The sequence below is a fragment of the Zophobas morio genome, unplaced genomic scaffold (assembly GCF_036711695.1).
Source record: "Zophobas morio isolate AGI-343-1 ecotype UQ-CSIRO unplaced genomic scaffold, CSIRO_AGI_Zmor_V1 ptg000074l, whole genome shotgun sequence".
Lineage (NCBI taxonomy): Eukaryota > Metazoa > Arthropoda > Insecta > Coleoptera > Tenebrionidae > Zophobas > Zophobas morio.
This window is the reverse complement of record NW_026972179.1, coordinates 761,934-787,104: the sequence shown is the minus strand read 5'-3', so window position 1 is coordinate 787,104 and position 25,171 is coordinate 761,934. Positions and strand designations below refer to the sequence as shown.

The following is a 25,171-nucleotide window of genomic DNA, read 5'->3' as shown; positions in this document are numbered from 1 at the left end:
CTTGGCGTATTTATTAAATTTTTTTACATACTTTTGTCTACTTTGATTTCAAAAAGTACCAATTCCGGTGTTAGCGGAACCAAAATGTGGTAACTTGATCCGAAAATCAACACTTGTGGCTACCTGCAGCCACTAATTAGTGTGCAGAGGGATTAACAAACATTAAAAAATAAGGAAAGCAGTTCGTTGCTTAGATAAGCTAGTCGTTGTTTCAGAGCCATAAATATTTGTGTCTTACCTTTTCATTGTCATAAGTCTGTTTAACTAAGCACATGTTTATAATACTTTGTCAGATATTAGCTACATCTGTAGAATACGTACCGAACGGTTTTAACTGTTGTTTGAACAGTGTTAACAAGAGCATTTTTTCGGAGAGTGCAACGGAAGTTTGATCGACTGAAACATTAACTTCACTGCTTTGAATATTAACTTAATCGCTGCATTTATTAGTCAGTAATTATGAATAACGGCGATTTTTGCAAGTGTACGTTTGGCGATGTAATTGCTCAAGAATGTCGAGCTTAGGATGTTGGTAGTTTCCACGATTTAAATGCGATTCGACGACGGAAATAAAAAGAATCTTGAAGTGTGCGAAACATTTAATTCGAAAATAGAAATCTAAAATCGGTAGATTTCAAATAAATAAATTCGCATTTCTTACCGATTCTAGCGAAAATTTTGCTCCGTGACCCTAAACATTCTATATTTTTGGAATCAGCAAGTCGAGATCTACATCCCTGAATTTTTTCAGAATTTTAAGACGACTTTTTTTTAAGTGAAAATTTTCCAATGGTCCCCCCTTCTTCAAATTTCGGTCAAATTTTGACATTATCGAAACTCAACTAAATACATTTTCTTGTAGATTTCGAGCACTAGAACTCATTTCCGAATTCGTTTCTTTCATAACTGCAACCGTTTTTTCGAAATCGCCCGTTGAAATATCGAAATTTTTAGAAATCTTCAAAAATTCGTATTTCTTACCGATTCTAGCGAAAATTTTGCTCCGTGACCCTAAACATTCTATATTTTTGGAATCAGCAAGTCGAGATCTACATCCCTGAATTTTTTCAGAATTTTTAGACGACTTTTTTTTAAGTGAAAATTTTCCAATGGTCCCCCCTTCTTCAAATTTCGGTCAAATTTTGACATTTTCGAAACTCCACTAAATACATTTTCTTGTAGATTTCGAGCTCTAGAATTCATTTCCGACTTCGTTTCTTTGATAACTGCAACCGTTTTTCCAGAATCGCCCGCTGAAATATCGAAATTTTTAGAAATCTTCAAAAATTCGCATTTCTTATCGATTTTAGCGAAAATTTTGCTCCGTGACCCTAAACATTCTATATTTTTGGAATCAGCAAGTCGAGATCTACATCCCTGAATTTTTTTCGAATTTTTAGACGACTTTTTTTAAGTGAAAATTTTCCAATGGTCCCCCCTTCTTCAAATTTAGGTTAGATTTTGACATTTTCGAAACTCAACTAAATACATTTTCTTGGAGATTTCGAGCTCTAGAATTCATTTCCGGCTTCGTTTCTTTGATAACTGCAATCGTTTTTCCGGAATCGCCCGTTGAAACATCGAAATTTTTAGAAATCTTCAAAAATTCGCATTTCTTATCGATTTTAGCGAAAATTTAGCTCCGTGACCCTAAACATTCAATATTTTTGGAATCAGCAAGTCGAGATCTACATCCCTGAATTTTTTTAGAATTTTTAAACGATTTTTTTTAAGTGAAAATTTTCCAATGGTCCCCCCTTCTTCAAATTTCGGTCAAAATTTGACATTTTCGAAACTTAACTAAACACATTTTCTTGCAGATTTCGAGCTGTAGAACTCATTTCCGGCTTCGTTTCTTTGATAACTGCAACCGTTTTTCCGAAATCGCCTGTTGAAATATCGAAATTTTTAGAAATCTTCAAAAATTCGCATTTCTTATAGATTCTTGCGAAAATTTTGCTCCGTGACCCTAAACAATCTATATTTTTGGAATCAGCAAGTCGAGATCTACATCCCTGAATTTTTTCAGAATTTTTAGACGACTTTATTTTAAGTGAAAATTTTCCAATGGTCCCCCCTTCTTCAAATTTCGGTCAAAATTTGACATTTTCGAAACTCAACTAAATACATTTTCTTGTAGATTTCGAGCTCTAGAATTCATTTCCGGCTTCGTTTCTTTGATAACTGCAACCGTTTTTCCGGAATCGCCCGTTGAAATATCGAAATTTTTAGAAATCTTCAAAAATTCGCATTTCTTACCGATTCTAGCGAAAATTTTGCTCCGTGACCTTAAACATTCTATATTTTTGGAATCAGCAAGACGAGATCTACATCCCTGAGTTTTTTCAGAATTTTTAGACGACTTTTTTTAAAGTGAAATTTTTCCAATGGTCCCCCCTTCTTCAAATTTCGGTCAAAATTTGACATTTTCGAAACGCAACTAAATACATTTTCTTGTAGATTTCGAGCTCTAGAATTCATTTCCGGCTTCGTTTCTTTGATAACTGCAACCGTTTTTCCGGAATCGCCCGTTGAAATATCGAAATTTTTAGAAATCTTCAAAAATTCGCATTTCTTAACGATTCTAGCGAAAATTTTGCTCCGTGACCCTAAACATTCTCTATTTTTGGAATCAGCAAGTCGAGATCTACATCCCTGAATTTTTTCAGAATTTTTAGACGACTTTTTTTTAAGTGAAAATTTTCCAATGGTCCCCCCTTCTTCAAATTTCGGTCAAATTTTGACATTTTCGAAACTCAACTAAAAACATTTTCTTGTAGATTTCGAGCTATAGAATTCATTTCCGGCTTCGTTTCTTTGATAACTGCAACCGTTTTTCCGGAATCGCCCGTTGAAATATCGAAATTTTTAGAAATCTTCAAAAATTCGCATTTCTTATCGATTCTAGCGAAAATTTTGCTCCGTGACCCTAAACAATCTATATTTTTGGAATCAGCAAGTCGAGATCTACATCCCTGAATTTTTTCAGAATTTTTAGACGACTTTTTTTTAAGTGAAAATTTTCCAATGGTCCCCCCTTCTTCAAATTTCGGTAAAATTTTGACATTTTCGAAACTCAACTAAACACATTTTCTTGTAGATTTCGAGCTCTAGAATTCACTTCCGGCTTCGTTTCTTTGATAACTGCAACCGTTTTTCCGGAATCGCCCGTTGAAATATCGAAATTTTTAGAAATCTTCAAAAATTCGCATTTCTTATAGATTCTAGCGAAAATTTTGCTCCGTGACCCTAACAATCTATATTTTTGGAATCAGTAAGTCGAGATCTACATTCCTGAATTTTTTCAGAATTTTTAGACGACTTTTTTTTAAGTGAAAATTTTCCAATGGTCCCCCCTTCTTCAAATTTCGGTAAAATTTTGAGATTTTCGAAACTCAACTAAATGCATTTTCTTGTAGATTTCGAGCTCTAGAATTCATTTCCGGCTTCGTTTCTTTGATAACTGCAACCGTTTTTCCGGAATCGCCCGTTGAAATATCGAAATTTTTAGAAATCTTCAAAAATTCGCATTTCTTATCGATTCTAGCGAAAATTTTGCTCCGTGACCCTAAACATTCTATATTTTTGGAATCAGCAAGTCGAGATCTACATCCCTGAATTTTTTCAGAATTTTTAGACGACTTTTTTTTAAGTGAAAATTTTCCAATGGTCCCCCCTTCTTCAAATTTCGGTCAAATTTTGACATTTTCGAAACTCAACAAAATACATTTTCTTGTACATTTCGAGCTATAGAATTCATTTCCGGCTTCGTTTCTTTGATAACTGCAACCGTTTTTCCGGAATCGCTCGTTGAAATATCGAAATTTTTAGAAATCTTCAAAAATTCGCATTTCTTACCGATTCTAGCGAAAATTTTGCTCCGTGACCCTAAACATTCTATATTTTTGGAATCAGCAAGTCGAGATCTACATCCATGATTTTTTTCAGAATTTTTAGATGACTTTTTTTTAAGTGAAAATTTTCCAATGGTCCCCCCTTCTTCAAATTTCGGTCAAATTTTGACATTTTCGAAACTCAACAAAATATATTTTCTTGTACATTTCGCGCTATAGAATTCATTTCCGGCTCCGTTTCTTTGATAACTGCAACCGTTTTTCCGGAATCGCTCGTTGAAATATCGAAATTTTTAGAAATCTTCAAAAATTCGCATTTCTTACCGATTCTAGCGAAAATTTTGTTCCGTGACCCTAAACATTCTATATTTTTGGAATCAGCAAGTCGAGATCTACATCCATGATTTTTTTCAGAAATTTTAGATGACTTTTTTTTAAGTGAAAATTTTCGAACGGTCCCCCCTTCTTCAAATTTCGGTCAAATTTTGACATTTTCGAAACTCAACTAAATACATTTTCTTGTTGATTTCGAGCTCTAGAATTCATTTCCGGCTTCGTTTCTTTGATAACTGCAACCGTTTTTCCGGAATCGCCCTTTGAGATATCGAAATTATTAGAAGTCTTCAAAAATTCGCATTTCTTACCGCTTCTAGCGAAAATTTTGCTCCGTGACCCTAAACATTCTACATTCCCTGAATTTTTTCAGAATTTTTAGACGACTTTTTTTTAAGTGAAAATTTTCCAACGGTCCCCCCTTCTTCAAATTTCGGTCAAAATTTGACATTTTCGAAACCCAACTAAATACATTTTCTTGTTGATTTCGAGCTCTAGAATTCATTTCCGGCTTCGTTTCTTTGATAACTGTAACCGTTTTTCCGGAATCGCCCTTTGAAATATAGAAATTTTTAAAAATCTTCAAAAATTCGTATTTCTTACTGATTCTTGCGAAAATTTTGCTCTGTGACCCTAAACATTCTATATTTTTGGAATCATCAAGTCGAGATCCACATCCCTGAATTTTTTCAGAATTTTTAGACGACTTTTTTTTAAGTGAAAATTTTCCAATGGTCCCCCCTTCTTCATATTTCGGTCAAATTTTGACATTTTCGAAACTCAACTAAATACAATTTCTTGTAGATTTCGAGCTCTAGAATTCATTTCCGGCTTCGTTTCTTTGATAACTGCAACCGTTTTTCCGGAATCGCCCGTTGAAATATCGAAATTTTTAGAAATCTTCAAAAATTCGTATTTCTTATCGATTCTAGCGAAAATTTTGCTCCGTGACCCTAAACATTCTATATTTTTGGAATCATCAAGTCGAGATCTACATCCCTGAATTTTTTCAGAATTTTTAGACGACTTTTTTTTAAGTGAAAATTTTCCCTTCTTCAAATTTCTGTCAAATTTTGACATTTTAGAGACTCAGCTGAATACATTTTCTTGTAGATTTCGAGCGCTAGAGTTCATTTCCGGCTTTGTTTCTTTGATAATTGCAACCGTTTTTCCGGAATCGCCCTTTAAAAGTATCGAAATTTTTAGAAATCTTCAAAAATTCGCATTCCTTACCGATTCTAGCGAAAATTATGCTCCGTGACCCTAAACATTCTATATTTTTGGAATCAGCAAGTCGAGATCTACGCCCGTGAATTTTTTCAGAATTTTTAGACGACTTTTTTTTAAGTGAAAATTTTCCAATGGTCCCCCCTTCTTCAAATTTCGGTCAAATTTTGACATTTTCGAAACTCAACTAAATACATTTTCTTGTAGATTTCGAGCTCCAAAATTCATTTCCGGCTTTGTTTCTTAGATAAATGCAACCGTTTTTCCGGAATCGCCCGTTGAAATATCGAAATTTTTAGAAATCTTCAAAAATTCGCATTTCTTACCGATTCTAGCGAAAATTTTGCTCCGTGACCCTAAACATTCTATATTTTTGGAATCAGCAAGTCGAGATCTTCATCCCTGAAATTTTTCAGAATTTTTAGAAGACTTTTTTTTAAATGAAAATTTTCCAATGGTCCCCCCTTCTTCAAATTTCGGCCAAATTTTGACATTTTCGAAACTCAACTAAATGCATTTTCTTGTAGATTTCGAGCTCTAGAATTCATTTCCGGCTTCGTTTCTTTGATAACTGCAACCGTTTTTCGGGAATCGCCCGTTGAAATATCGAAATTTTTAGAAATCTTCAAAAATTCGCATTTCTTACCGAATCTAGCGAAAATTTTGCTCCGTGACCCTAAACACTCTATCTTTTTGGAATCAGCAAGTCGAGATCTTCATCCCTGAATTTTTTCAGAATTTTTAGACGACTTTTTTTTAAATGAAAATTTTCCAATGGTCCCCCTTCTTCAAATTTCGGTCAAATTTTTTCATTTTCGAAACTCAACTAAATACATTTTCTTGTAGATTTCGAGCTCCAAAATTCATTTCCGGCTTTGTTTCTTAGATAAATGCAACCGTTTTTCCGGAATCGCCCGTTGAAATATCGAAATTTTTAGAAATCTTCAAAAATTCGCATTTCTTACCGATTCTAGGGAAAATTTTGCTCCGTGTTCCTAAACATTCTATATTTTTGGAATCAGCAAGTCGAGATCTACATCCCTGAATTTTTTCAGAATTTTTAGACGACTTTTTTTTAAGTGAACATTTTCTTCTTCAAATTTCGGTGAAATTTTGACATTTTCGAAACTCAACCAAATACATTTTCTTGTAGATTTCGAGCTCTAGAATTCATTTCCGGCTTCGTTTCTTTGATAACTGCAACCCTTTTTCCGGAATCGCCCTTTGAAATGTCGAAATTTTTAGAAATCTTCAAAAATTCGCATTTCTTACCAATTCTAGCGAAAATTTTGCTCCGTGACCTTAAACATTCTATACTTTTGGAATCAGCAAGTCGAGATCTACATCCCTGAATTTTTTCAGAATTTTTAGACGACTTTTTTTTAAGTGAAAATTTTCCAATGGTCCCCCCTTCTTCAAATTTCGGTCAAATTTTTACATTTTCGAAACTCAACTAAATACATTTTCTTGTAGATTTTGAGATCTAGAATTCATTTCCGGCTTTGTTTCTTTGATAACTGCAACCGTTTTTCCGGAATCACCCGTTGAAATATCGAAATTTTTAGAAATCTTCAAAAATTCGCATTTCTTACCGATTCTAGCCAAGATTTTGCTCCGTGACCCTAAACAATCTATATTTTTGGAATCAGCAAGTCGAGATCTACATCCTTGAATTTTTTCAGAATTTTTAGACGATTTTTTTTAAGTGAAAATTTTCCAATGGTCCCCCCTTCTTCAAATTTCGGTAAAATTTTGACATTTTCGAAACTCAACTAAATACATTTTCTTGGAGATTTCGAGCTCTAGAATTCATTTCCGGCTTCGTTTCTTTGATAACTGCAACCGTTTTTCCGGAATCGCCCGTTGAAATATCGAAATTTTTAGAAATCTTCAAAAATTCGCATTTCTTATAGATTCTGGCGAATATGTTGCTCCGTGACCCTAAACAATCTATATTTTTGGAATCAGCAAGTCGAGATCTACATCCCTGAATTTTTTCAGAATTTTTAGACGACTTTTTTTTAAGTGAAAATTTTTCAATGGTCCCCCCTTCTTCAAATTTCGGTAAAATTTGGACATTTTCGAAACGCAACTAAATACGTTTTCTTGTAGATTTCGAGCTCGAGAATTCATTTCCGGCTTCGTTTCTTTGATAACTGCAACCGTTTTTCCGGAATCGCCCTTTGAAATATCGAAATTTTTAGAAATCTTCAAAAATTCGTATTTCTTACCGATTCTAGCGAAAATTTTGCTCCGTGACCCTAAACATTCTATATTTTTGGAATCAGCAAGTCGAGATCTACATCCCTGAATTTTTTCAGAATTTTTGGGCGACTTTTTTTAAAGTGAAATTTTTCCAATGGTCCCCCCTTCTTCAAATTTCGGCCAAATTTTGACATTTTTGAGACTCAACTAAATACATTTTCTTGTAGATTTCGAGCTCTAGAACTCATTTCCGGCTTCGTTTCTTTGATAACTGCAACCGTTTTTCCGGAATCGCCCGTTGAAATATCGAAATTTTTAGAAATCTTCAAAAATTCGCATTTCTTACCGATTCTAGCGAAAATTTTGCTTCGTGACCCTAAACATTCTATATTTTTGGAATGAGCAAATCGAGACCACATTAAAATACCTTCAATAACATTCATTGAGTGTTGTAGGCAACCAAATAAACACTTCTTTTCACTCACTAAATGAGCCAGGAAACAATTTGACACTTCATAAAAAGAACACTTAAAAAAACTTGTCAGAATTACAAAATTATATAGTGTGTCCAAAACTGGAGTCACTTACACCAAAAATCAGTTTTTATTACCCAGACCTAAGATTTCCTTTTTCTTGTTGACAAAGAAAACAACTGCAAAAAACATTTTATTAAATAAAACAAACCTTAAACGTAATATCATTGTTGATTTTTATTGACAATAAAATAATAGACAAACTGTGTTAAAGAAAAACACGAAAACTGAAGACAACAGACATCACTATCAAATAACCTGGATGAAACCCAGAACCAGCACTTCGTCTACCCATATTCAAAAATCGACTACACTGCGCCGTGTCCCCAAACACAGTGGTCGTAATCTGGCACAAATTATCATCCTCGCATTCCTCATTGCAACCCTCCTTCATCGGAAAATCACCATCCCGGTACTTAAACCTGGAAACACGTCACAACCAACTGCCAAACCCATCAAAACCCACCTATAGTAATCCTGGACCAGCGACCGATTCTTAACCATCTTGTACAAAAGGAAATCCACTTGATCCGGCTCTAAACTATCGACGTCGTACGCCTCCACAAAACTGTACAGTTTGTACCAATCAATAGATTGATTAGCTGGTTGAGAGTTGGCTTGGTTTAGGTCAAACGTCCACTCAGAGTAATCTTGAAGGGTCTACAAGACGTGACAAAATTTTCCAAAATCGGTAGGTACTTACGAAAATGGTTGAATCGACGTCGTAGATTTTATAGCTGGGGTTAGACCAGCTGTAGGGAGTGACAGAGGCTCCATTGAAAGCCACTCCTGTGGGTTTAGTACCTCTGTAGAAAACCCGAAACTCGTCCCAGTGGCTGTGTCCATTAAACTGTCCTGTAATTATATCCGAAAATCTACTTTCGTTAGAACACGTCTATGTATTGTCGTACCGTTGGACGATTCGGGAGTACTGCACGTCCCAAGCTACAAGACACTCGGATGTTCCTGCGGGAATATGGGACAGAATGTGGACACGCTCATCATTGTCTTCAGCGTCTTTTAAAGTATCAGCTAACCATTGTAGTTGCTCTTTGAGTTCAGTGTCGTCGTAAATCAACCAAAAGTTGAAAGTGTAACAAGGGTTGCTATTTATCGCTATAACCCTAAACCCGGGTTCCGGAGAAACACTATAGTAGCCACCTTTGAGTACCGTTTGGGTTACATTGTGGCCAATCAAGTCCGACCAAGACTTAGCCGCTAGGTCAAACAGCCACTGGGTGGATAAAGACCCGGTGACCTTTCTTGGTGCCCAACTAAAATTGTGTCATTAGGTGTCAAATTAACAATAAGGGTTAGTTCCTACAGGTTTACAGGGTGGGGTTCGTGGTTGCCGAAGATGGGGAACACAGGAACGTCAAACTTTTCCTTAAAGAAACTATACAACGAAAGAATGGAATCCCGATTTTTCGATACACTGGTGTCCCAAACCTTGTGACTAATAATATCGCCTGTGAAGTACACATACTTGAAGTTTTGGGTCTTCGCTTGTCTGATGGTTTCTTCGATTAGGTGCCAAGGTGAATCTGCGGCATTGTAATCCGTCCAATAACCACACTCACTGCTGGAAGATAACGCAGGACCTTGATCCTTCTGACAACAGAGGGGTTCATGGCAGTACGCGTTTCCGTAAGGTTGGTAATCAGGATCATAGTGTATGTCCGATAATTGTAAAATTTGGAAACTTTCCCCAAGGGTGGTGGTACTTGTGGTGGTGTTCAACGAAAAATCTTGACTTGGTAGCTGGATGGACCACCGGTAACGACCACGCGAACACCCCCAACCTTGAAAAAGGGACTCACAGATTCGTTTTTCCAGGACTTTGGTACCACTATCGACTAGGTAGAAGAGAACTTCGGCGTTGATGTCGATCAGTCCGGTACAAACCCTATCACTTGCGAAACTCATAGTGACGCAAAGAAACTTCATCGTGCTCAAAATGGTCTCTCTGGTGGCTCCGTTTTTTCTAAGAGTGATGGCTTGTTTGAAGACGAATTTACACAGAGAACAAGTTAGGGGATTTCGTGGGAATTGCTTGGTTCCGTCAAAGAGTTGGGGTACTTGATATGGGGCCAAATGTTGGGGTAAAGTGGAGCGGATGGTACCATTGGTGAAAAGTTCAACCAGTTCTTCCTTGAGGAGGTCGAAGTTGTCTGTTGGGAACCACAGGTGTGACGTATTTACAAATTTTGTTGACTTACCAGGGTTGCTGTTTGTTGAAGTAAAGCGATGGAGAAGTACCAACACGAAAAAGGAAAATTTGAGTAAGGACATCGTTGTCTGGATACACAATGACAGTGAAAATGGTTTTGCAAATAATTTTGTTCAAGTTACGTATTAAATCCACGTTCGAAATTATCTTGCAGTTAAGCGGAATCGAGTGTCTTTGTTTGCCGAACGAGTGTTTAAAGGATGAAAATTAATCACTTAAAACCTTTGTTTTCTTGGTCAACAAATAGATATTTTTGTCGTCATCACTTCCATTCTTTTTCACCAGTTTACAGAAATGTCGCATTTTTGCCAAAATCCACAATTTCCAAGCGAGATTTGCTTGGCAAAATTGGAAGTGACGTCATCAAAGTTTGGTGGGGGAAATAATATAGGTATTCTTTCCTCCATGGGGTTACGTCGCATCGTAATTTAAAAAATAAAATGTGGTTGTATAGCTTAAGACAATCAAAATATGTAAAAATATACCGGGTGTTTGGAAAATGGCGGATTAAGTTCTCAGTACGTTATGTACGGATGTTTCGGGAGTTGCAATAAAGGTAAAGTTAGTACCTGCTAAAATATGTAAGATCGATTTTGGCAAATCACATACCTTCCAAGAAAAGAGAGGGTGGGTGGGCGGGGCTTAATATTTTATAAGATAAGAGTGATTTTGGCAAATGAGATATAAAAAGTTTGAAAAATATGTATCAAAATAAATAATTTTAAGATTTTCCCTATTTTATTTGGTTGTTATTTTTTACCAAAACTGATCTGATAACAAAATTTTGGAATTTTATCTTATTGTGCCGACACTCCAAAATCCTTAATGTCACTTATTTAAATTAAACAAGTGAAACTTTGGAACAATTCATAAAATATAAAAATTCTCTGTAAATACATTCGATAAAATGCACCAATCAGATAGAATAATTTCACTGTCACCTGAATTGATATTCGCCGAGATGAGGTTCCTCTTTAATTAAGAGCCAATGAAATTGGTCACTCGTTTTATTGGTTGTGATTTTGTAATGACAAACAAAAGGAAAATAGACGAAAGGTGAAGTTAACCCCACCCACCTCCGCGTCTGCATTTCATTGGCTTATTTTATTTACTCTCAGATGAAAATCGTATTGTATGTTCGCAAAAAATTCTCGATTGGTCCTTCATTTTACTGGACGAAAAGTGGATTTTATGTTGATAAACAGTGGAATCTAGGCAAAAATGTAAAGTTGACCCCACCCACTTTCGTTTTAGAATTTCATTGGCTTATTTTATTTACTTTGAAAAGAGGAGTGAATTTTATTTTGTCAAGTGGTCTTATCTAGGTTTAAAAAAAATTAAAGTTATTTGGTTTTTAATTAATTAAGAATTTCTCAATTTTCAATTATTAAGTTCGAAAAAAAAAAATCAAAAGCTTCATAGTGGACGGATTTTGAAACTTTTTGCCGTAGAAAAAGTTGTCCAAAAATGGGCTAAAATCCTAGGGTGTAGATTTCGACGTGCTGATTCCAAAAATATAGCGTGTTTATGGTTCGGCAGCAAGATTTTCTAAAAATTTGTTTTAACAATCAAATTTTTGAAAAATTCCTAAAAAATTGGTAGCAGTTTTCGAAAAATAAATACAAAAAGTTGTAAAATTGACAAACTGGATAATTGTAAACTCAAAAATGTATTAAACTGTAAAAATGAAAGACTACAAAATTATAAAACTGAAGAATCGAAAAATTGAAAATCAAAAATCGAAGAATTCGAAAACCGAAAAATTGAAAAATCAAAAAATTGTAAGAACAAGGAATTGAAAAATAAAAAAATTGCGGAATTGTGAAATCGAAAAATTGAAAACTTGGAAAATTGGAAATCGAAATTTTGAAATATTATAAATAAAAAAATTAGAAAATCGAAACAATGAAATTCGGATAATTGAAAAATCAAAAATTGAATTAGAAAATGGAAACAATGAAATTTGGATACTTTAAAAATAAAAAATTGAAGTATCCGATACGTTTACGAAAAACGAAAAAGTGTAAAAATAATTAAACAGAAAGATAAAAAACTTGGAGAATTAAAATCTAAATTTTGAACAAATAAAATTCGAAAAAAATTTGTCAAATTACAAAACTGAAAAATTTAATACATAATTGAAAATCAAAAAATTAATAAACAGTAAAACTGAAAAATCAAAAAATCGATAGTGGTAAAATCGAAAAATTAAAAAAATTGAAACCGAAAAAATTCTAAAATTCAAAAATCAAACAATTGAAGAATGAAAAATTGAAAAATCGGGAAATTGGACAATCTGATTCACTAAGAAATTGAAATAATAAAAAAAAATCAAATAATTCCAAAAATTTGACATGAAAAAATCCAAATAAATCGAAAAAACCGAAGAATTCCAAAAAATCGAAAAAATCCAAAGAAATCGAAAAAAACGAAGACCCAAATAAAAAAATCAAGAAATCCAATAATCCCGAAAATCGAAAAAATCAAAAAATCCTAAGAAATCGAGTATTTCAAAAAAATAAAAAAAAAATCGCTAAATCCAAACTACTCAATCAATTCGAAAAACTCGACCAAAATAAAAAAACCCATTTGATTATTTTAGTTTTTTCTATTTTATTCATTTTTTGAATTTTCTAAATTTTTGAGGTTTTTGATTTTAGGTGGATACGTTTCTTCATGTTTGATTCCCCTACCGAAAAAATACAATAATAAAAATCCAAATCGAAAAAAATCCAGGAAATCCAGAAATTTGAAAATCCAAAATGAAAATATCCAAAAAATCCAAGGATAGGTATCAAAAAAACAGGGAATCCAAAAAATCGGAAATAATTCCAAATATCCAAAGAAATCGAAAAATATGAAAAAAATTCAGAAAATTCAAATCCAAAAATCCAAGAAGTTCAAAAAAGTCCATTACTTAAAAAAACCGAAAAAAAAAACAAAAAAATACCAACAAAAAAAAAACGAAAAAAGTTCAAAAAATCCAAAACGACAAAATTCAAGACATCCAATAATTCTAAAAATTTAAAAACTTCAAACGAAAACATCAAAAAAATTCAAAATCCACGAAATTCAATAATTCAAAAATAAAAAAAACAAAAAAATCTATAAATAATTCCAAAAATGCAAAAAATCCAAGAAAGCCAATACATACATAATTTCAAAAATTCAAAACGAAAAAATCAAAAAATCGAAGATTTCCAAAAAATTGAAAAAATCCAAAAGCGACAAAATTAAAAAAAAAATGAAAAAAAAAAACTAAAAAACTGATAGAATTCAAAATATCGAAAAATTCCAACAATTATAATGCTAAAAAATCCGTAAGGACAGAATCCAAAATTCCAATACGTAATTCCAAAAATCCAAAAAAGCCCAAAAAAAATCGATAAAAAAATGAAAAAATTTAATAATTTCAAAAATCCAAATCGAAAAAACGCAAGAAATCCAATAATTCAAGAAACCAAAAAATCCAATAGGGACAGATTCAAAAAAATCCAAATCATAATTTCAAAAATCTAAAAAATCCAAGAGGAAAAAATCTGAAAAATCGATAAAATTCCAAAAAAATCCCAAAAATCCAAAAAATCAATACATAATTCCAAAAATACAAAAACTCCAAATCGAAAAAATCCAAGAAATCCAAAAATTCGAAAATCCAAAATATCCAAAACGAAAATATAAAAAAAATCCAAGGAAATCGAAAAAAGAAAAAATCCAAAAAGTCGGGAAACCTAAAAAAATTTGAAATAATTTCAAAGATCCAAAGAAGTCGAAAAAAAAACGAAATAAATCTAGAAAATTCAAATCGAAAAATCCAAGAAATCCAATAATTCCGAAAATCCAAAAAAGTCCATCACTTAAAAAAAATCGTAACAAATGTAAAAAATAAAATAAATATATAAAAATCGAAAAAAAAAAACAAAAAATCCAAACAAAAAAGTTCAAAAAATCTAAAACGACAAAATTCAAGACATCCAATAACTCTAAAAATTCAAAAAATCGAAAAAATCAAATAAATTCAAAAATCCAAAAACTCCAAACGAAAATATCCAAAAAATTCAAAATCCACGAAATTCAATAATTCAAAAATCAAAAAAAAAAAACAAAAAAATCTATAAATCATTTAAAAAATGTAAAAATCCAAGGGAGCCACTACATAATTCCAAAAATCAAAACGAAAAAATCAAAAAATCTATAAATTCCAAAAAATTGAAAAAATCCGAAGAAAAAAAACTAATAAAATCCAAAACGATAAAACTCAAGAAATCCAATAATTTTAAAAATCCAAAAAATCGAAAAAATCAAATAAATCCAAAACGAAAATATCCAAAAAATCCAAACCCCACGAAATCCAATAGTTCTAAAATTTCAAAAGCTACAAAATTAAAAAAAAAGAAAAAAAAAAACTAAAAAATTGATAGAATTCAAAATATCGAAAAATTCCAAAAATTCTAAACGAAAAAATCCAACAATTCCAAAATACTAAAAAATCCCTAAGGACAGAATCCAAAAATCCAATACGTAATTCCAAAAGTCCAAAAAAAAACAAAAAAATCGTATAAAAAAAATTAAAAAAATGTAATTATTTCAAAAATCCAAATCGAAAAAACGCAAGAAAGCCAATAATTCAAAAATCCAAAAAATCCAATAGGAACAAATTCAAAAAAATCCTATTCATAATTCCAAAAATCCAAAAATTCCAAGAGGAAAAAATTTGAAAAATCGATGAAATTCCAAAAAATCAAAAAAATTCAAGAAACCCAAAAATTCGAAAATCCAAAACGAAAATATCTAAAAAAATCCAATGAAATCGAAAAAAGAGAAAATCCAAAAATCGGAAAAACCTAAAAAAAATTGGAAATAATTTCAATAATTCAAATCGAAAAATTCAAGAAATCCAATAATTCCGAAAATCCAAAAAAGTCCAATACTAAAAAAAATCGTAAAAAATCTATAAAATAAAAAATATATAAAAAAAAACAAAAATCCCCACCAAAAAAAAAACGAAAAATGAAAAATTGAAACATCGACAAATTGGAAAATCTGCCAATTTTCAAAAATATGAATGCAAGGACAATTCACAAGTATGAACTCATCTCATCATATTTTGTATACAATTTATTCGTTTGCAAGATTTCAGAGCATCCGGTTTTGCAGGATGCTACGAATGTCTCGGCTAAAAACTCAGCACAGATTCATAAACCACCCGTGTAGACGTATGCCATTTTCTAAAATTTCAAACCCATTTACTACATAAATTCTGACGTGACGTCATCACATCCCCATGTGCAACAATATGGGCGTCGATCTAACACAACACTCCCACTGCTGCAGTCCTATTTATACGACAGATGGTAAATGTTACGAAGGGGTAGATAAAGAAATATCGATTTGTAAGCGACGCACAAATTTCTCGCTTCTTCTGTTATCCTAATAAAACTTTTACCCGGCGTCGTGACGCTCCGGTGGCGGCGTTTCCGGAGCCACGAAATCAATAATAGCACCAACTTGTTGGTGACGTCGTCTTAAAAGACTGAAACTGGGAAACAATTTATATTAAAATTAAAAATGAGTGAAGGAGAATAGCTGAGACTTCTAGTTTAGTTGTGTTTTTTCTTTTTAGTAAAAAAAAGAAAAAAAACGTATTTAACAAAACAATGCCGGCTTTTTTTGAATTTCCTATCGTGAGCGGTGTATATTGTGTTGCCTAACTTAGCCAACGATCAATGATAATTATTATTAGTAATCAAGATATGTATAATGTATATTGATAAAATTTACCTCTTTTTCACAACACTGATCCAAAACCGACGTTTAGAAGGCGTTTCTAGTTCCAATTCACCTGAAAATAAAAAATATAAAATCAAATAACGACAATGGCGCCATTTTTTAAGTTTGACGTACGGCACATGACACAATCAGCTGATCAAACGTCAAAAGTATGTCGGTCCTGTCAAAGTTGCAGAAAACAAATTGATTTGCCCTCAAGATGTGGTCCCCCCTTGAAACGACTCCGTCGCTCTAAACCACCCCAAACCGCCACCAAAATGAATCTCCACCAAATCGTGAGCGGCGCTTGCAACGCCGGCGACAAATGCTTCGCAGTAGGCAGCGTCGAGGGAGTTCCCTTCACGGTAAGTACCCCCCAGACGCCCCTCCGTCTCCACCGCCCCCAATTCCAGGCCTACGCCGCCGGGTGCAACATCGTGATCCTCGCCTCCACGTTCGAGCGGGTCCAGATCATTCCAGGCGCTGTGCATGACTACATCCGGATCAGCTCGATTGACTGTTCGAGCGACACGGGTAAAATCGCAGCCGCTTATGACAACACGGTGTGCATCTACGAGCCGACTCCTCTCATACATAACACTTCGCGGCATGTGAGTTGTTGGAGGTGGTTGCTGGGAGGGTATTGATTGGGTTTGTGTAGGGCTTGGACTACAGGTGGGTCCAGACGGGCACTTTGAAGACGGATTCGTCCATCAAGGCGCTGAGCTGGAATTTGGAAGGCACGCGGTTGTTGACTGCGGGGGCGCACGTGCAGCTGTGGCACCTGAATTCGCAGCCGGTGGAGGAGACCCCGAATGTCACTTTCACGTTGGGCGGGGGCGAGAATGCGGATGGGTCGGATTCGATGGATTATTTGGAGGAGCCGGATAAGCCACAAGGTATTCTACATTTTTTATTTCATTCATTTATTTATTCTTGATTAAAGTTTGTGGAAAAATAGAGTGTTTGCTGCACTTCAACTTTAATAATATACGTCTGTAAATAAATAATCTAAAAATAACAGAGCAAACATTGGGTATGTTTTTTACGTATTTGTGAAATTACTGAAAATGATGTTCAAATTAACACTTGTGACTTAATTTAATGGTTCTAATTGGTGAAGTTGTCCCAGATAAATGCTGGTAATTAATTCCGTGGTTGTAGACGTTATTGATTATGTTTATGTGATGACGTCCAAGCACATTTTATCGTTTCGAATTCTATTGTTTGGTGGGTTTTTAATTATTACTAAAACACTGTATGATTAAGATAGAGATTTTAGTAAATTATTTTTTTCTTAAAAAAAAGATAAAATAACTGGCTTAGCTGTCACGAATCGATTGTAATTTTGGAAGGTATTAAATATCGGTTATTAATTTGCTTTGGTTATATGATAAATAATATAATAAATATTATGATAATCCTTAGTTATGGTAACAATAAAAGATAAATGATTAAATTTCCCGTATCGTGTGAAACAATAAGCGAGTAATGATGAACGCCGTATTCCAATACATATTATTAATATAGAATGATGAGCAAAGAGTGGGGTTCAAAAACCACAAGAACAATATTTTTGGAAATTATAATTACCCCGATTTTTGTACAAAATTTTAAAATATCCAATTGTAATTGCAAAACTTGAAAACGAAAAATCCAAAATTACCTATCCAAAAAATCCAAAATTTTCGAAATCCAAGAATTCTAAAAATCCAAAGCGACAAAATCGAAAAAAATGGAAAAAACTAAATAATAGAAAAAGTTCAAAATATCGAAAAATTTCAAAACACTCAATAATTCAGAAAATCCTAAATGAAAAATTCAGCAATTCCGATAATCAAAAAAATCCATATGAAAAAAAAATCGAAAAAAAAACGAAAAAATGCCATAATACCAAAAATCCAAATCGAAAAAACCCAAGAAATCCAATATTTCAAAAATAAAAAAAAATCCAAGACGAAAAAATCCGAAAAATCTAAAAAATTGCAGAAAATCCTAAAAATCGAAATACTCAAAACGAAAATATCAAAAAAATCCAAGGAAATCGGAAAAAGGAAAAGTCAAAAAAAAAAAATTAAAAATCCAAAGAAATCGAAAAAAAAACGAAAAAAAGTTAAAAAAAAATCCAAAACGACAAAATTCAAGACATCCAATAATTCTAAAAATCGAAAAAATCAAATGAATCCAAAAATCTAAAACGAAAATATGATAAAAATCGATAAAAAATGAAAAAATGCAATAATTTCAAAAATCCAAGAAATCCAAAAATTAAAAAATCCTAAAGGAGCAAATCCAAAAAAATCCAATTCATAATACAAAAACTCCAACACGAAAACATCCAAAAAATTCAATCCACGAAATCCAATAATTCAAAATTCCAAAAAAATCATTATGTACACAATTCCAAAAATCCAAAAAATCGAAAAAATCAAATAAACCCAAAATTCCAAAACGAAAACGAAAAAAAACAAAATCCAGGAAATCCAATAATTCTAAAAATCCAAAAGCGACAATATTAAAAAAATAAAAAAAAAACAATTAAAAAAATTGATAAAATTTAAAATATCGAAAAATTCCAAAAATCCAAAACAAAAAAATCCAATAATTCCAAAATACGAAAAAATCCGTAAGGACAAAAGCCAAAAAAATGCTATAAAAAAAATCAACAAATCCAATAATTTCAAAAATGCAAAAGAAACTAATTCAAAAAATCCCAATCGTAATTCCAAAAATTCAAGAGGAAAAAATCTGAAAAATCGATGAAATTCCAAAAAAACACAAAACTCAAAAAACTCCAAACGAAAATATCCAAAAAATTCAAAATTCAGGAAATTCAGTAATTCAAAAATCCGGATAATCCAAAAAAATCTATAAATAATTCCAAAAATGCAAAAAATTCAAGAAAACCAATACATAATTCCAAAAATTCAAAAGGAAAAAATCAAAAAATCGAAGAATTCCAAAAAATTGAAAAAATCCAAAGAAATCGAAAAAAAATGCAAAAAATGCGACAAAACTCAAGAAATCCAATAATTTCAAAAGTCCAAAAATCTAAAAAATCAAATAAACTCAAAAATTCAAGACGAAAATATCCAAAAAATCCAAAATCCGAAAGCGACAATATAAAAAAAAATGCAAAAAAAACCTAAAACATTGATAGAATTCAAAATATCGAAAAATTAAAAAAAAAATCCAACAATTCCAAAATACTAAAAAATTCGTAAGGACAAAATCCACAAAATCCAAGAAATCCAATAATTCCAAAAATCCAAAAATTTAAGAGGAAAAATCTGAAAAATCGTTGAAATTCCAAAAAAAATTCACAAAAACCCAAAAACTCCTAACGAAAATATCCAAAAAATTCAAAATCTACGAAATTCAATAAATGCAAAAAATCCAAGAAAGCCAGTACATGATTCCAAAATCCAAAACGAAAAAATCGAAAAAATCCAAAGAAATCGAAAAAAAAAAAATTCAAAAATCCGAAAAATTGAAAAAATCAAATAAACCCAAAAACCCAAAACGAAAATATCCAAAAAAATCCAAAATCCACGACATCCAATAATTCTAAAAAGCAAAAAAAAAAATAATAAAAAAATAAAAAATTTATAGAATTCGAAAAATTCCAAAAAAAAAACAATAATCCAAAAATCCTAAACAAAAAAATTGAGCAATTCCAAAATACTAAAAAATTCGTAAGGACAAAATTAAAAAATCCAATACGTAATTCCAAAAATCAAAAAAAGCCCAAAAAATCGATTAAATAAAATGAAAAAATCTAATAATCCAAATCGAAAAAACGCAAGAAATCTAATAATTCAAAATGTAGTTCATAATTCGTAAAATCCAAAAAATCCAAGCGGAAAAAAATCTGAAAAATCGATTAAATTCTAAAAAAATCTCAAAAATCCAAAAAGTCAAATAAATTTAAGAATCCAAGTAAATTCAAAAATCCAAATAAATTCAAAAATCCAAATACGTAACTCCAAAAATCCGAAAAAAGCCAAAAAAATCGATTAGAAAAATGTAAAAATGCAATAATTCCAAAAATCACAAAAATCCAAAAACTCCAAAACGAAAATATCCAAAAAATTCAAAATCCACGAAATCCAATAATTCTAAAAATCCAAAAGCGACAAAATAAAAAAATCCATCAATTCCAAAATACTAAAAAATCCGTATGGACAGAATCCAAAAGTCCAATACGTAATTCAAAAAATTCAAAAAAGCCCAAAAAATCGATACAAAAAATGAAAAAATGTAATAATTTCAAAAATCCAAATCGAAAAAAATCCAATCCATAATTCCAAAAATCTAAAAAACCCAAGAGGAAAAAATCTGAAAAATCGATGAAATTTCAAAAAATCCCAGAAATCCAAAAACTCCGAAACGAAAATATCTATGCAAAAAATCAAAATCCACGAAATCCAATAATTCACAAATCCAAAAAAATCAATGCATAATTAAAAAATCCAAGAGAAAAAAAGCCAAGAAATCCAATAATTCCAAGAATCCAAATGGAACAAATCCAAAAAAATTCAATTAATAATTCCAAAAATCCAAAAAATTCAAGAGGAAAAATCTGAAAAATCATTGAAATTCCACAAAAATCCAGAAACTCCAAACCAAAAAATTCAAAATCCACGAAATTCAATAATTCACAAATCCAAAAAAAAAACAAAAAAAATCTAAATAATTCCAAGAATGCGAAAAATCCAAGAAAGCATGAGTCCAAAATCGAAAACGGAAAAATAAAAAAAATCCAAAAAAACGAAAAGAACTCAAAAAATCCAAAACGACAAATCTTCAGAATTCCAATAATTTCAAAAATCCAAATCAAAAAAATCTAGTAATTCAAAAATCCAAAAAATCCAATAGGAACAAATTAAAAAAAATCCAATTCATAATTCCAAAAATCTAAAAAATCCAAGAGGAAAAAATCTGAAAAATCGATGAAATTTCAAAAAATCCCAGAAATCCAAAAACTCCGAAACGAAAATATGTATGCAAAAAATCAAAATCCAGGAAATCCAATAATTCGCAAATCCAAAAAAAATCAGTGCATAATTAAAAAAATCCAAGAGAAAAAAAGCCAAGAAATCCAATAATTCCAAGAATCCAAATGGAACAAATCCAAAAAAAATTCAATTAATAATTCCAAAAATCCAAAAAATTCAAGAGGAAAAATCTGAAAAATCATTGAAATTCCACAAAAATCCAAAAACTCCAAACCAAAAAATTCAAAATCCACGAAATTCAATAATTCAAAAATAAAAAAAAAAAAACAAAAAAAATCTAAATAATTCCAACAATGCAAAAAATCCAAGAAAGCATGATTTCAAAATCGAAAACGGAAAAATCAAAAAAATCCAAAAAAACGAAAAGAACTCAAAAAATCCAAAACGACAAGTCTTCAGAATTCCAATAATTTCAAAAATCCGAAAAATTGAAACAATCAAATAAACCCAAAAACCCAAAACGAAAATATCCAAAAAATCCAAAATCCACGACATCCAATAATTCTAAAAATCAAAAGCGACAATATTAAACAAAATAATAAAAAATTAAAAATTTATAGAATTCGAAAAATTCCAAAAAAAAAACAATAATCCAAAAATCCTAAACAAAAAAATTGAACAATTCCAAAATACTAAAAAATTCGTAAGGACAAAATTAAAAAATCCAATACGTAATTCCAAAAATCCAAAAAAGCCCAAAAAAATCGATTAAAAAAAATGATCCAAATCGAAAAAATGCAAGAAATCTAACAATTCAAAATGTAGTTCATAATCCGTAAAATCCAAAAAATCCAAGCGGAAAAAAATCTGAAAAATCGATTAAATTCCAAAAAATCGCAAAAATCCAAAAACTCCAAAACGTAAATATGCAAAAAAATCAAAATCCACGAAATCCAATAATTCAAAATTCCAAAAAATCAATACACAATTCCAAAAAATCCAAGAGAAAAAAAATCCGATAAATCCAATAATTCCAAAAATCCAAAACGAGAAAATCAAAAAATCGAAGAATTCCAAAAAATCAAAAAAATTCAAAGAAATCGAAACTACGAAAAATTCAAAAAATCAAATAAATTCAAAAATCCAAATACGTAACTCCAAAAATCAGAAAAAAGCCAAAAAAAAATCGATTATAAAAATGAAAAAATGCAATGATTCCAAAAATCCCATAAATCCAAAAACTCCAAAACGAGAATATCCAAAAAATTCAAAATCCACAAGATCCAATAAATTCTAAATATCCAAAGGCGACAAAATCCAAAAAAAAAATGTAAAAAAAGCTGAAGAATTAAATTAATTCAAAATGTCGAAAAATTCCAAAGAGCCCAATAATTCCAAAAATTCAACAATTCCAAAATCTAAACACTCCATGAGGACAGAATCCAAGAAATCCAATATGCAATTCCAAAAAAGTCGAAAAAAAAGGAAAAAAATGCTATATCAATAATCCAAATTGAAAAAAATTCAAAAAATTCAACAAGTCGACAATTCAAAAAAAATCCAATACACAATTCCAAAAATCCAAAAAATTCAAGAGGAAAAAATCCGAAAAATTGAAAAAATCCGAAAAATCCAAAAATTCGGAAAAACCCAAAAAATTGAAAATAATTCCAAAAATCCAAAACGCGCTAATACTGGGTACGAGAAATGCAAAAAAAACGAAAAAAATGCAGAAAATCCAAATCAAAAAATGAAGAAATCCAATATTCTGAAAATCCAAAAAAGTCCAGTACTTAAAAAAAATTGTAAAAAAAATCTAAAAAATACAAAAATTCCTAGAAATCCACAATATCCAAAAATCGAAAACGAAAAATTCCAAAAAATATACAAAATCGACAAAATTTAAAAAATCGAAAAATCGAAATTACCCAAAAAGAAGGAAAACATTTTTTTTTCATTTTTTTTTTTATTATTATTTTGGTTATTCCTATTCTATGTATTAATTTTTTTAATTTTCTCAATTTTTTTGAATTTTCGAAGGGTTTTTTGTATTTTTTTAAGTGTATACGTTTCTTCATGACTCCCGTAACTGAATAATAGAGTTCTCGATCCCAAATAGTGGTAATTTTTTAAAATAATTCCAATCTTCCCGAGAGAAAATTCAGAAGTCATTCATATAATCTCCATAATAAGGTTGTACAACAAAATTTTCAACAAAAAATATTGTCATTTTATTTGAATGTGGAGAAAGAAATGTTTGACGTAGTTCGAAAATTACAAAATTTTTCTCTAAAAATTCTTAATTCTTTAGTGTTGTCTTTGTTCCAGAACAAGAACAAACTTGTTGGCAATGCGTCTGGAAAGCAAGCACCGCTATCCCAGTCCAACACTTGGCTTTCAGTCCCGATGGAACCTTATTTGCAACATGTGGCGAGAACGACAGACTAGTCAAAATTTGGTACGAAAACAAACACTGTAAGTACAATTTAACCCTTTTTTTCAAGCCCCGCTGCAAAAATATGAAACTCAAAGTCGTCATTGTTATTTCAGTTCTATTTACGTCCAAAAGTACCGACGGCCCCAGCGAACTCGACTATGGTTTCGTCTACATCGCGCATCCGCGCGCTGTCACCCATTTATCCTGGCGAACAACCAGCAAATACATGCCAAAGTAACTCTTTCCGTAACTCAATAAGGTTTCCATTTGTAAAGCAAAAATATTCCAGAGGCTCAGTCTCAAACATGCTCGTCACATCCTGCAAGGACAACATCTGCCGCCTGTGGGTCGAAACGGTGTTACCAGAAGACGGGTTAGTTAATTTGTCGCAACTGGACCCACAAGCTCACCACCCCAAGTTCCGGACGCACCGCCACAAGCATAGATTCATGCAAAGACTGAAACACATGAAGTAAAAATTAGTTACTCAGTACGGGAGTTAAATCTGATTGAGTTACTTTTACTTCTAGAACATGTTTCCATATTCGGCGCCACGCTAAGCGACAAGCCCAAGGAGTGGGGGGTCCTTCGCCCCCTATACCCACCTTACCGTCTACATACAGCGTGCACGACTTCCATTCCTACGGTTACCACGGCACAGGTTAGGAAACTTTTGTTTTTATTTTTTTTTTTCAGTAATAATTGTTGGGTAGGTGTCACCCCAGGCCTCCATTTCCACCTCGCGGCCTCTGTCAACGCCGAAACCGATATTCCTCTCGTACCCAGTATTAGCTTCTGCAACCCTCGCCCGGCTTTCGTTTTACACTGGCTGGACAACAAAGAAATGCACTTCAGCATGCAAGCCGAGTCGCTTCTCGAAGAACTGACGAGGAGGGTCGTCGAACACCCGGAAGGTATAGAACCCAGCGAGGAACCTCTGATGGAGACCGGCGGCCCTGATAGTTTGGACGCGCGAATCGAAACACTCTTGAGGGACTGGCACCACAGCCCTGATTTACTCTTCAGTATACACCCAGTAGATGGCAGCTTTCTCATCTGGTGAGTAAAATCTGGTGACTAAAGTCCAGTGATAGCAGTCTCACAGGGTTGTGGAGTGGCTCGACGAGTACCACCCGGGGTCGTTCCGCCAAGCCCAGGTCTCTTTCTCCACCCGCATCCCGTCTGCGTTCCCCTTGGGCGATTCCATGAGCATGTCCACCACGGTCAGTCTCTACAGTGCCGCCCCCATCATCAAACACCTAGTTAAAGACGCCGCCCACCGGGACGGACCAGGGGTTAGTCTGGCCAGTGTTAAAGAAGAAGATGAGAGTAACCCCAACGCTGAAGTTCAACAACCACAAGACGAACAAAACGAGGAGTCCGTGGTGGTTTCTCTAGTCACTAAGCACGACAACGGAACGCTCAACTTGTGGGAGCTGACGTTCGCGGACCAAAGCAAGTTTAGTCAGGTTTTAAGTATAGGACACAGGAGTAGGGCGTCCGGGCACCGATTCCGGGTCAACGATATAACGTGCCATCCGGTTTTGCCGCTCCTACTAACCACCAGTCATCACAATATTATCGAACAAAACAAGAACCAAAGCAGGGTTAGTTCGGGGGTGTGG

At 32.5% G+C, this 25,171-nt stretch overlaps 2 protein-coding genes across 4 annotated transcripts in view; one reads left to right on the top strand and one right to left on the bottom strand.

Annotated features, from left to right (window-relative positions):
• Positions 1-8,345: 8,345 nt before the first annotated feature.
• Positions 8,346-10,554, bottom strand: LOC135143732 (sphingomyelin phosphodiesterase-like). The gene is made up of 6 exons (XM_064075648.1): positions 10,372-10,554; positions 9,477-10,323; positions 9,064-9,426; positions 8,856-9,027; positions 8,619-8,812; positions 8,346-8,574 (listed from the first exon to the last, which is right to left on the bottom strand). Exons 1-6 carry the CDS (start codon positions 10,442-10,444, stop codon positions 8,361-8,363), a joined length of 1,863 nt encoding a protein of 620 aa, XP_063931718.1. The 5' UTR covers positions 10,445-10,554; the 3' UTR covers positions 8,346-8,360.
• Positions 10,555-16,321: 5,767 nt separating this feature from the next.
• LOC135143725 (dmX-like protein 2) overlaps positions 16,322-25,171 on the top strand; it is a 58,053-nt gene continuing 49,203 nt past the window's right edge. For all 3 annotated transcript variants that reach the window (XM_064075639.1, XM_064075638.1, XM_064075637.1), the window contains exons 1-9: positions 16,322-16,516; positions 16,565-16,762; positions 16,813-17,050; positions 23,438-23,584; positions 23,660-23,780; positions 23,836-24,018; positions 24,077-24,207; positions 24,260-24,605; positions 24,652-25,153. In XM_064075639.1, the coding sequence (XP_063931709.1) occupies positions 16,430-16,516; positions 16,565-16,762; positions 16,813-17,050; positions 23,438-23,584; positions 23,660-23,780; positions 23,836-24,018; positions 24,077-24,207; positions 24,260-24,605; positions 24,652-25,153 (1,953 nt within the window). In that variant the 5' untranslated portion in view covers positions 16,322-16,429. The remainder of the gene's footprint in view (positions 16,517-16,564; positions 16,763-16,812; positions 17,051-23,437; positions 23,585-23,659; positions 23,781-23,835; positions 24,019-24,076; positions 24,208-24,259; positions 24,606-24,651; positions 25,154-25,171) is intronic.

Excerpts from the sequence above, each read along its gene's own strand:
- LOC135143732 (XM_064075648.1), bottom strand. The coding sequence starts at position 10,444 with ATGTCCTTACTCAAATTTTCCTTTTTCGTGTTGGTACTTCTCCATCGC. Across the intron at positions 9,028-9,063 it reads TACTCCCGAATCGTCCAACG|ATTTTCGGATATAATTACAG; the intron begins GTACGACAATAC and ends TAACGAAAGTAG. Across the intron at positions 8,575-8,618 it reads CTGGTCCAGGATTACTATAG|GTTTAAGTACCGGGATGGTG; the intron begins GTGGGTTTTGAT and ends ACGTGTTTCCAG.